General features: G+C 32.1%; 1 protein-coding gene across 1 annotated transcript; it reads left to right on the top strand.

Moving 5' to 3' along the window:
• The first annotated feature begins 1,149 nt into the window (after window positions 1-1,149).
• Window positions 1,150-1,905, top strand: LOC145936986 (uncharacterized). Its single transcript, XM_083039709.1, has one exon. It carries the CDS (start codon window positions 1,150-1,152, stop codon window positions 1,903-1,905), a length of 756 nt encoding a protein of 251 aa, XP_082895835.1.
• The last annotated feature ends 11,508 nt before the right edge of the window (window positions 1,906-13,413 follow it).

Below are 13,413 nucleotides of genomic sequence, written 5' to 3'. Positions count from 1 at the left end.
ATAATAATTAATAATAAAAAATAATAATTAAAAAATCGCGATTTTAAAAAACTGAAAATATTTAGTTAAGGGGTACGGAACAGCATCGCGTTATAGATGCGCCGTCCTTGAGACAGAGCTCCGCTCGTCTTAGTTACGGTTATCGGACCACGCGTTGCTAAGGTCTCTCGAGCGTAAGTGGGGGCCGCTAGGCAGTGAGCCTCGGAAATCGGCCGAAAAGTGCAAAACGTGGACAGCTCTGGCTTAGACAGTTTAAATGCGCGTCATCCATGGCGACAGCCTTTAGGATATTTCCTCCCGGGAAAATGCATGAAAGCAGAAGAAATAATAATATTATTAAAAGAATGTTTAGACAGATTGAGTGCAACGGGTGCTGATGTACAACTTGTAACATGTGATCAAGGCACATGTAATCAAAGCGCTTATACTCAACTCGGGATTGATGCACAGAGACCATTTTTTATATATAATGGAAAAAAATATAACGCATCTTTTGATTTTCCTCATTTAGTAAAAAGATTAGCAAGTTTCCTTAGAACACATAAAAACTTATATTACGATGGAAAAATAATCGCATCATTTTCAGATTTTGAGATGACATGGTCTATTGACAATGCCACAACAGGAGGCTCAAATTTATTGTCCCACATAACAGAAGCACATATTCGTCCAAATAATTTCGAAGCGATGAATGTAAAAAGAGCTTTTCAGTTATTTAGTCACACCTTTGCAGCTGCAATAAAAACAGCCGGCTAAGAAAAAGAGTTAAATACAACTACATGGGAAGCGACAGCTGATTTTGCACAGCGTTTAAATAATATTATTGACGCTTGCAACACTTACAGCCTGAATATTACATTTGGCGGAAAACGACCCTTATCCCCCAAAAATCTGGATATCTAAAAGCTGTTAACAGATTCTATCGAATGGTGCTCAAGATGGTCAAAATCAGCGGAAAGCATAGTTCAAATTCCTTGTTTCAAAGGTTTTCCCTTAACTATACGAGCTATTCTTGCAACATATAAAATACTTGCAAATCAATACGAAGGATTTCAACTTGCAACAGGATTGTGTAATCAAGATTCTGTCGAACATTTGTTTTCTAAATTGAGACAACGCGGAGGTTTTAATCCTAATCCAACTGCAAGAATGATCCGATTATCCATCAGACATATACTTTCCACGGGATATATTCAAGCCAGCGAGAAGGGCAATGTTCAATGTATAGAAAGCGAAAGTCTTATCAATCGACCAAGTCGGCTCGTAAAGACGATAGAAAATGTCATGAATACGAGCAATACAATTGTAGAATATGATGAATATGAAAACGAATTACTTGATAAAGGCGCTAAAATTCTTCTCGAGGAATATGATATTGAACAAATCGATAATATAAATTCGATTGATAGCAATTATGACGAAAATGCTATTGCATATTTTGCCGGATTTGTGGCGCGGCGAAGTATTGCTAAAAGTAATTGTGACGACTGCCGAAATGCTATGATGAAAACACCAATGGATGAATGCACATTAAATGAAAAATATATAGAATTTCGTGAATATCCAAATATAAATGAAGATGTTCCAACGGTGACAAAATTGATACGACCAACAACTTTATTCATAAATATTAATAAAACCCAATTAATGGCATTTAATCGTACATGGCAATCTCATTGGGCATCTACACAGATTCTTGATAAGATAGTGACGGAATGTATATATGTCACAAATAAAATATATCCTGAATGGCTAAATAAAGATAAAGAATGTTACAATCATCGAATGCAAACATTAAAATATATGATTAGTATAAAAATATATTCCCGTACGAGATATAATAATCGTACTGCAAGAGTAGCTAGTGCACCGAGAAAAAAAGTTATGAGGTTTGTAAATAAATAAGAAAAATACATAAGAATAGATCACACACATCTTGAGCACCATCATATAAAAACAAAAATGAATAAGAAAATGATAGAGGAAGGAAATGACGGAGAAAAAAAAACAAGAAGAAAAAGGCAGAAAGTAATATACATATTTAAAAAATAAAGGTAAGCAAAAAGGTCAGCTAATGAAAAAATAAAGAAATAATAATAAATAAAATAATAGTAAACAATAATAAAATAACATAGAACGCAATATGAATTATTTAGAAAAAGAAAAATATATATTTGAATATGAATACTTTCTTTTACCTTTTTATTGTTATATGTATCTTGCATAATTTTGTCATTGAAAAGAAATACTTATACTGTGTACCATGATATTACATTCATTAAAAATATGTTTGCAAATCATGTTACATTTAGTAATGAGTATAATTTTCCTGTAATGAGAAAAAGAAGCATGAATTTTTCAATTTCTTAGAAGATTGCAATCATAGTTGAAATAAATTACATAAATCGTTAACTAGCAGGTTTAATCACGGAATAAATAAAAGATTTTAATGCAATCATGCTAAGAAATTGTAAAATCATGTATTTTCTTATTACTAATGACATACAACACGAGATATATATAATAATAACAGAATTTTAAGAAAATACAATAACACGGTAGAAATGAAATTTATGGTATGTATTTTATGTTGGCATACGGTATTCTAATATAATCATAGATCAAAGCACATATGAATATCGTAAATAATATAGTATACAGTAAGTGATTCTGATAAATCACTTAAAATAATAAGACGTCTTAACAGAAATAGATTTAAAAAAAGGCGTCAAAATATATAACTGATTCCTTCAGTTATAAATAATCTATATTATATATATAGATTTCCCGTGATAAGACCTGCTAGTTTGAGATTTATGTAATTGTTTCAACTGTGATTGCAATCTTTACGTCATGCCTATAAATACCAACTAAAATATATATACCTACATGTACATAAATTTTTAATTATAATATTAAAAATTTTCTGAACATGCGTTCTACGTTAACATAAATATTATTAAATGCAGATTATTTAACAATATCTTTTTTTTTTACAAAATATGTTATTTTATAATAATGAATATTTTTCCATTGCAGCTTTTTTTTTATAGTGGAGGGTTTTTTAGTGGGTGAGAGTCCCACATACCCCGCCGATAGGAAATGCATAATGCATTTTTCTCTTCCTACGAAAAAAAAAAAAAAAAAATTATATATACAGGATATCCCGAAATTCGCGAATCAAAATAGCATAGCAAGAATGTTCTCGAAAAAATAAATTAAAAAAGTATTTGCCATTTCTTAATTCTAAACAATAATTTTTGAGGTAGCAAGATTTAAAACTGACCAATAGATTACGATTAAACAAACGCCTGAATGTAAAGCGCGTGGTCATTAACATAATCATGCGTGAACTCACGGACGTCCGTTTAATCGTATTCTGTAATTCGGCCAGTTTTAAACCTTTTTTCTCAACAAATACTGTTTGGAACGAAAAATGGCAAATATATGTATATACCATATATTTTTTTTTTTTAAATTTATTTATATACGCAAAATGTATTTCTTATCTATAATTTATGGATATATAAGATGTGTGGACACACATGCATAAAAAATGATTTTAGATTTTACTTCTCGAAATGAAAGTGGATGTATTTAGCACGGACATGAACCAAATAATCGATGGTATCGAAAAGTGGATGTGGATACGTAATTCCAATTCCTAAAAGTGGATGCACGGCGCTGCTGTACGGCCTAGTAAAAGCGTCCCACGAAAATCGCCGGCATGGCCTCTCTCAGGCTTCTCTCTGCTCTACATGCGGCGCTAGTAGTAGTATGTCAGCTATAGGGAGTCAAAACAAACCCCCATCACTCGACCACTGGCGCCGACCCCTCACCACTCGACCACTGACATCGACCCCCCACCACTCGGTCACTGACGCTGTCAGATATGGCCCGTCAAACTAACCCCCTCCACTCCCCGCTGGTTTTCGATTAGATAAGACAGTGTCACACCTTATATCTGGTAACGATATTATTATTAGTGATAATGAAGCACTTAAAAGTTAAACAATAAAAACAAAGGTCAGTGACGGCGTGATGAAAAAAATAACAAAATTATCGCACGGTTGAAGATTACAATAGAGCTTTACGAGAGTGTTTCGCTGTTAAAAGGAAAAAGGGAAAGAGTGGAAAGAAAATATTGGATAATTTAAATAAAAAAAAGACACATTTATTCATGGTGATTTTACAAAAGTCAATATACTTATTACAAATATAATACATAAGGTTAAAAGTGATACATAGGAGTATGTTATTAAAATTACAGAATGATATCAGTTAGCAACTACGATGGCATGTTTCTTATTGTAGCGGAGAAAAATTTTGCGGAATAAATTTACGACTAATCGGTCGTTGTGTTCACAATTTTCGGTAAAAAGAGTAAGAAACTGATTAAGATCGTAACCGACAGACATATAATAAAGAAATACCCAGCTAAATTGTCCGCAAGTTTGTGAAAAAAATCCTTGTAGTTGTCGAGTGTTCCATCGGTGGATGATGGAGTTTCATCGAAGACGAAGGAGAAATCCGGGCTCCAGGGGTGGTATTCCATAGTTGTCGAAGTAGGTGCCTGTACCGTGTTCATCGAGGAAAAAGGCAACCCAATGTTCTCCAGGTCGATTATGATCGTCTGTATTAGCGACGATAGCCGTCGACCTCGTCCACACCCTCGGAACTGTCGGAGGGATAGACACCCACATGATTGGCATCGATATGGCGCAATGCTCGTAGAATTTCGCAAGAGTTCACTTTTTGGTACAAAGACGAACGCGTGGATCCTGGTATTATTTGAATAACTTCGGCTTTTATTTCTCCCTCTGTAACGTTTTCGCTCGTCGATTTGAGCTTCGCAAGACTTTCTCCTTTTTCTTCTTCTTCTTTTTCAATCGCCTGCTCGGCTCTCGACAATTTTTTTATCTCTAATACATTATCCGTTTAAGTTTTAATATTATGAATTAGAACGGGATTGCCATTTACGTTGCTAGCAGAATAATCCTTGTTGCAGCTGGTTTTCACGCTTTCGTAGCTGACGTCGTCGTCGCTGTCACTCAATTGATAATTTTCGGGGCAACTACAAGTATCGGGTTGACTTACGCTAAGAATAACCGCATCCTACGATACAGTACGATAAGCCACAATGACGCGAATAGCCACAATCCGCTGCAGTCTCCTCAAGGGACGCAGAATTTTCTGTGTGGAGGCCGCTAACGCCCTCCCCCACACCGGCGCCGCATACATTACTACCGAGGTCATAACCTTCGAATAGAGTTGGCGTTTCTTCTCGCCAGGTCCCCTAAGATTAGGCATAAGCCTGTTAAGTGCTCTGCTGACTTTTGCAACCTTCATTTCTATATAATTAATTGATATTGAAAGTTCCACTTACTATCTATCATGACACCATGGTACTTCCCGTGTGGAAATTTGTCTGGGAAAAACTGGTTTGGTCCTAGCGCTTATCCAGTTTTCCTGGTCTAGTTTTCCTAAACAGAAGCTAGACATGATCTAGCTTATGTGAATTATTTACCATTTCTCCGTTCTAGTTTTTGGCCAATTTTGCTCTTTAGTTCTGGCTACCTTCCGGCTAGCTAGTGGCCGTCCAGGTTTTTTCGATACTAGACGGCACCAACGTCGAAGTTCAATTTCTGACCAACTTTTTTTTTAATATACATATAATATAAACATATAAACAAATCCAACAGGTTATATTAGTATGTTTATATAAACATATAAACATACTAATATAACCTGTTGGATTTTTCTTACGTTCTGTGGATTCTTTGTGTTTCATATATGTATAGAAAATAGTTAAACATTGTTCGCGTTGTTTTTTCTTACGTTCTATCGCAATTCTCACGAATTATCGCTCGCGCTACGAGATTACGCACTTTTTTTGATCGCACAATATAACAGTGCATTGTATGAAGTGATTATGGAAGACGAAAGAAGACGACTTTTAATTGCAAAAAGAGTTAGAAAGCATCGTGTTATACAAGCGGACGTCGAAGCTGTACTGGCAAAGCGATCGCGGCAACACCTTCGTATCGGTAAGCCAATTTTCTTTTTAATAAAGTTCTCGTTTAACTTTTTTTCAAGTTTTTCTTTTATAAATATTCTTGTGAACAATTGTTATATAGTTTTACAAAAAATAGCTTTTTGTAATACAAGAATATGAGGTATTTTTTTATAATTTTTGATGCTCAATATAATGCGGGTCCATCACGTCACAATTGTAAAATATTTAAGATCAAAGTTGTAAAAAGAACTATTTTGATGTACTTTACTATATGTTTTCCTCGTCTTTAAGTATATTGATATTTTTACTCTCAGAAGAAATTTTATGTGTACATTACAATTAAGATAATTTTAATAATTAAATTATGTTTGTTACATCGCAGGTAGATTTTAAATAGAATTATATGTATTCAGTATCAGAAAAACTATAAAAAGATACTTCGCATTCTTGTTTTTTTTAACTGTCATAATGATATAATTTGCTATTTACTTATTCTATACAGACGATAAAATAGAGAATATACAAGCTGTGTCAGAGTTTGTAAATCAACACGAAACCAGCTCATCACAAAATGAACAAATTGCACCAATAGTGAATGAGGCAATCTCACTGAATATTGAAGAAGCACATGTGCAAGAAGTCACAAAAGACTTAATGACAGAAGAAGTTGAACAAGATGACCATATGAGCAATAATAATGAGCAATTATCATTATCAGAAGACAACGAAGAGCAAGTGGATGAGACTGACAATAATTTAATAGAAAATGTAGAACATGAGCAAGCGGGGATTATCGAGGCTGGAAATGATAAAGTTTTGGATGAAGTCACGCTAATTAAAAAATGGGCGATTTTAAATAATATCAAGCAGAAATCATTAAATGAACTTTTAGCTATTTTGCGAAGGAGATTGCTACCAGAACTTCCAAAATCGGCCAAGACGTTTCTACAAACACAGACTGCAAGATACAATATCCGAGAAATGGAAGCAGCTGATAATAGTATCGGAGAATTTGTATATTTTGGAATTGCAAAGGGTCTTGAGAGGTGTGTCCGTGAAGATTTGCACAAAAATAACAAAATTCTACTTCAAATAAACGTCGATGGTATACCGCTGTTTAAATCGAGTACAAAGCAATTTTGGCCTATATCATGTAAAGTTTTTTTCAATCCAGATATATACAAACCATTTCCTGTTACAATTTATTCCGGAGATGCCAAACCCATGAGTGCTGATGAGTACTTGTATGATTTTATAGAAGAAATAAATCAATTGTTTGCTGAAGGAATTATACTGAATAGACATCGATTCGAAATAGAAATTCAGTCTTTCATTTGCGATACACCAGCACGATCGTTTTTAAAGGGAGTTAAGGGACATGGAGGGTTTTGGGCTTGCGAGAGATGTGAGATTAAAGGAGATCGTATTAACCGTATATCCAGACTGTATATCCAGAAGTAAACTGTCCAAGAAGAACTAATTATTCATTTCGGCTTCAAACTCAACCACAACATCACAAATATTCATCGCCGCTGCTTAAAATCGAGCTTCCTGTAGATCTTGTGTACTCATTTATCTTAGATTATATGCATCTTTGTTGCTCAGGTGTAATGAAAAAACTCACAGAATTTTGGATTTTCGGAAAGGCACAAACTCGATTACAGCGAAAAAACATGCTGGGAGTACGACAAAAAATGGAACTTTCAAATTTAATGATGCAGCTACGGAAATGTATACCATTCGAGTTCCAGCGCAAGACCAGAGGCATAAAACATATTGCACAATGGAAAGCTACTGAGTTTCGGTTTCTTCTATTGTATTGTGGTCCTGTTGTACTTAAAGGGATTCTTAATTCACGTTTATATAAGCACTTTTTGTTGTTTCATGTAGCATGCCGAATTTTGTGCAACAATGAATATGCGTTTACATATAATGCGCATGCTAAGGAATATTTAACGAGGTTTTTTGATGCAATGGGTTATATTTATGGACGTCAATCTCAAATTATGAATGCTCACAATCTCATTCATTTAACGGACGATGTGCAAAACATGAATTGTACTTTGAGCAAAATTTCCGCTTTTCCTTTTGAAACCCTTCTCGGCACAATTAAATTACTACTTCGAAATGCCAATCGTCCACTGGCACAAGTATCCAGACGGTTACACGAATTGACATCTATATCAAAGAAGGCATCCATTACGCCGACTATTCAAATTCTGAAGATAACGAGTCAAAATGAGAATAGATTGTGGGATGATGTAAGAAGACTCAAGTACAAAGATTTTATTTTGACGACAAAATCTCCGAATAATTTAGAGGATGGTATATTGCTTGCCGTGACGAAAATTGCATGCTCTCGAATAGATCAGCAAAACGTTCAGATCGAAGGAAATGAATGGAAAATAAAACGATCGATTTTCAAATATCCAACAAATTCAAAAGATTTAAAAATGTGGGAACTTTTAAGTTTACCGTCCAGGAAAATAATACAATACGATATAAGAAAAATAGAACACAAGATGGTTAAACTTGAAATAAGAACTAATCGGGCATGCAAAAAAACTAAAATTTACGCTATTCCCCTTCTACATGATTAAAAAATTACGAAAAACTTGCGAAAAATAAAATAATTTCGCGGAACAGTTATGAAATGTAGTCAATAATTTTTTTTCGGATCATAGAACTGATGTATATTAAGTTAATATATTTTTACTTACTGATGTAAAAATTAGTTAATATATTTTTAAATTTATGGTGAATAATTTATTGTAATTTTTAATTTTTATGTTTCAATAAATTTCCAAATTCGAATTTATTCTCCTTTTGTTTTACTTGCTCGTTTACGTAGGCCCAATTTTTACATATATTTAGTTATGGTGAATATTTTTAAATTTATTCTGCTTTACAACTAATCTTTTTGAAATATAGCTTGAGCAACAATTTAATTTTTTATGTTGATTAAGACTATATTTGAAAAAGATTAGTTCTAAAGCAGAATAAATTTAAAAATATTCACCATAAATTTAAAAAGAAGTTTTTTCCGCAAGCTCGGTTTTTAAAAATCCCGCGGTCCCGAGCACGTATGTACGCGATGCGAGTCGCGTGATATGGAGGGAGAGTGGGGATAAGGGGGACAATAAGGCGCACATATCGTCGGGTAATATCCTAACCTACGTGAAGGAGCTTCCATTGCACATCGAAAAACGTGGTTTGGTCAATGTACAGTGAAATCTATAAATCTATAAAAATAATAAGCGGTAATAGCGGTAAGTACGGTAGGTAAAGAATTAAATTAATACAAATCAATATCAATCTGTATTACTGTTATCCATAATTACTTTTTGATATATGACTTCAACAGAGATAACTAATATTTTGCAGTTTCTCGGAATCAATGTTGTTAAAATTTGAGTTTAATATTATTTTGCTGCGTTAATTCTTGTTGGTCATGTTTTAAATTAATTGTAATAATTCGTTAAACATTTTGTCTATACGATTATGCTTATCATGCCCAAAATATTTGTTTTGCATACACTCATTTCAACACTGAGTATTGTAACGAGTCAATACGTAGTAATAATAAAATATACCGAACGTTTAGATCCAAATCATGAAATAATCAATTATGTTTTAGATGATGGGCGAACAAGTTTACTTATATCAGCTCATAGAATTTGTGGCTGAGACAACTCAAGATGGAAAGAAAAGCATAGATTTTGTTCCAACAAACTGGGTTGAATTTGATTTGCTTGTTGGAAAATGTTTTGCAAAATTTATGCCGCCACCTTATAACTCGGAAAATAAAAGGCAATTAGAAAAAATGATTTTCGATGGAGACAATCCACTAGATGATTGGCCTCGATACCCTGTTACGATTCGAGGTGGTGCCGGTATGTATAATGATATTTTACTACATTTAGAAATATAAATCAATCATTCTTAAATTATTACAATAAACTGATATTAAAACCGTAGAAAAAAATATTTGCATACCAGAAAAGAAAACATTAACATAATTAATATCATTCTTTTGAATAAAAATAAAAACAAATCACAATATATATTGAATAAAAATCTTTAATTAATAAAATACTTCTTAAAATGTGCATCTGTCTTTTTTAAATTTTGTATAAATCAATCATTCTTAAATTATTACAATAAACTTATATTAGTGCAATAAAGCTAAAATTATTTCAATGAGATTGGACTATTAAAAATCAAGAGAATAGAAGTTGGATCAAACTTCTATTTTCTTGATTTGTAATAGTCCAATCTCATTGAAATAATTTTAGCTTTTTTGCACTAATATCAGTTTATTTTAATAATTTAAGAATGATTGATTTATACAAAATTTAAAAAAGACAGATGCACATTTTAAGAAGTATTTTATTAATTAAAGATTTTTATTCAACATGTATTGTGATTTGTTTTTATTTTTATTCAAAAGAATGATATTAATTATGTTAATGTTTTCTTTTCTGGTGTGCAAATATTTTTTTCTAAGGTTCTAAGATTATATATATATATATATTATATAATCTTAGATATTATATATATAAGATATATATATATAATATTATATATATAATATCTTATATATATAATATCTAAGATTATGATTATATATATATATATATAATCTTAGAACCTTAGAAAAAAATATTTGCACACCAGAAAAGAAAACATTAACATAATTAATATCATTCTTTTGAATAAAAATAAAAACAAATCACAATACATGTTGAATAAAAATCTTTAATAAAATACTTCTTAAAATGTGCATCTGTCTTTTTTAAATAATGTGTACCAGCAACATATAAGGAAGCAAAACAACGCTTACAACGTCTGACTGTGGAAGAGTTTGTTTACACAAGCGGATGTGAGGAACCAAGGAAAAAGACCGAATTAACTATACAATCTCTCGCCGATAAAGCAAAAAAAAGAGAAAAAAAAATTTCGGAGATAATGACCGTGCCAACCTTTCAAAAAAAACTCAGCACATGTAAGTCTTTTTTTATACGAATCATGCTTTTCTTTGTTCGAGTATGATGTATGTATCGAAAAACTGTTTTTTTCATAGCACTTCAGAAATCATCCTCAGATTATTCAGAGTCTTCCGAGGAGGAATTTGGGAGTGAAGTAATAGATTCGTGTTCATCGCAAAATGTTGGGCGAAAATTAAAAATGGATAATAATAATAATAATAAATCAGGTAAAGATAAGAAAAATATTCGGTGTATACACATACACTCTACTATTTAAATATTTTTAAGATAGTTACTAACAAGGGAATCTTGCGAACTCGAAAATGTATATTCTAATGAAACTTTGCATACATGTAAAAAAGAGGTAAATAGATGAATTTAGAAATTGTTAGTTGCTGCCCAAAAACGATTTTAAAAGATGAAACCACTTTTTCTGTGTAAAACGGCTTTTCGCTTTTCTAGATATATTTTCAAAATTATTTAAGATATCAAAAAATATTTTATACAAGTTTTATGATAAAAACATCTCTATTTAATTACATCAATAAAATTTTTCCAATATTCTCTTTAAAAAATTTGTTTTTTTCAAATCTTACTCTATAAAACTATTGTATAAAACTTTTCATATCTTGAATTATTTTCAACATATACTGAGAAAAGCAAAAGGACACTCATCTATATATGAAGGATGGTTTCATCGATTTAAAATCGTTTTTGAACAGTAACTGAAAATTTTTAAATTTATCTATTTATCCTTCTCATATATATGTGTAAAATTTTCCATATCAGAATTTTCGGGTTGCAAGGTTTTCTTGTAATTAAGTGGCAGTGTAATCTTTGTGCTTTGTACATCTTTTAAGCATCTGTACTTCAAGACAAAATGAAAAATTCTAAGCAACGCGGCGGAATGTTACAAGAGAAGCGAATTATAATTGCCAAAAACAAGACTTCGATGACCTTTCAACCGATTTCTGTTTCTCCGACTACATCTTCGCCACCTCCAAGTACATCGATTTAAAATCGTTTTTTAACAGTAACTGAAAATTTCTAAATTTATCTATTTACCCTTTTCATATGTGTGTAAAATTTTCAATATCAGAATTTTCGGGTTGCAAGGTTTTCTTGTAATTAAGTGGCAGTGTAATCTTTGTGCTTTGTACATCTTTTAAGCATCTGTACTTCAAGACAAAATGAAAAATTCTAAGCAACGCGGCGGAATGTTACAAGAGAAGCAAATTACAATTGCCAAAAACAAGACTTCGATGTCCTTTCAACCGATTTCTGTTTCTCCGACTACATCTTCGCCACCTCCAAGTACATCTTCGCCACCATCGTCACCAGGACCTTCGCAAATAGGTAGACAAGTATACAATTTTGAATTCATAGACAGTTACACATAATCGCATGTTAAAATAAAAAATTAATATTATACCTGTTTTTACTATACATTGTCCATTGTTATACTCTTTAGATTGTATGAAATCGTTTGAAATATTGCACTATGTTTCCACAGATGTACCTCATCACGCTATGCGTTTGGATCGTGAGAAATGTACAAAAACATCAGCAAGAGATTATTTATGTACCGATAATACTCTGGCAGAATCTGGTAATTTATAACTATTATTACATGCCTTTTCGTAAACTTTAGTATGTAAAGATTTCAACTACTCTACATATTTCTTAAATTCAAATTACAGATTTAAAGTTAATCATTAAAGAAATACGGAGTCTCAGATATGAACAACGTCAGATGGGCGCTACCATTAACAAGCTCCAAGACACACTCGATGTAGCATTAACCATGCGTGTCGGACAAATTCAAACGCCAATTGAAACGTTTGAAGCAAAATATAAATTAAATCTGCCACTCGATACATATGACAAATTTGTCGAATTGGACAATAAAATTTGCGAAGATGCAGAATGCCGTACATCTTTTGTAAGTATTGATGTAAGTTTATTTTATTAAAGTCTCCAGCGGTATTAAATGTGGTTTTCTTTTTAGATACAAATGTTATCACAAAAATTTGATAATGAAAAATCTATCACAAAATATATTACAGCGCTTTTAAAAAAATACATCACAAAAGATGTAGCATTGTTATTTAATGCGCAAAAAAAAGTTGAAGGAAAATATTTATTTAAAGATACTACCTTCTCCAACTGCTTGCTAAGTACGTATGATAATATGAAATGAATAAAACTTATAAATATAGAAACTGAAAAACACAATGAAATAAAAATGATCATTTTGCTTTAAAATTTCAGGTGTAATTGATGAAAAATCGGCAAGTCGCCTCATACCGCCCATCTCAGATAAAAATTATTTAATAAATCTTGGAACTGTGTTATCAAACGTTAGAGATTGGGATACACCGCGAGCTCGCTCTTCTAAACAAAATGAAG

Source organism: Prenolepis imparis, unplaced genomic scaffold (assembly GCF_030444845.1).
Source record: "Prenolepis imparis isolate NDT839.2.m4 unplaced genomic scaffold, iyPreImpa1.0 SCAF_6, whole genome shotgun sequence".
Taxonomy (NCBI): Eukaryota; Metazoa; Arthropoda; class Insecta; order Hymenoptera; family Formicidae; genus Prenolepis; species Prenolepis imparis.
The sequence above is the reverse complement of the archived record's forward strand: the minus strand, read 5'-3'. Positions and strand labels throughout refer to the sequence as shown.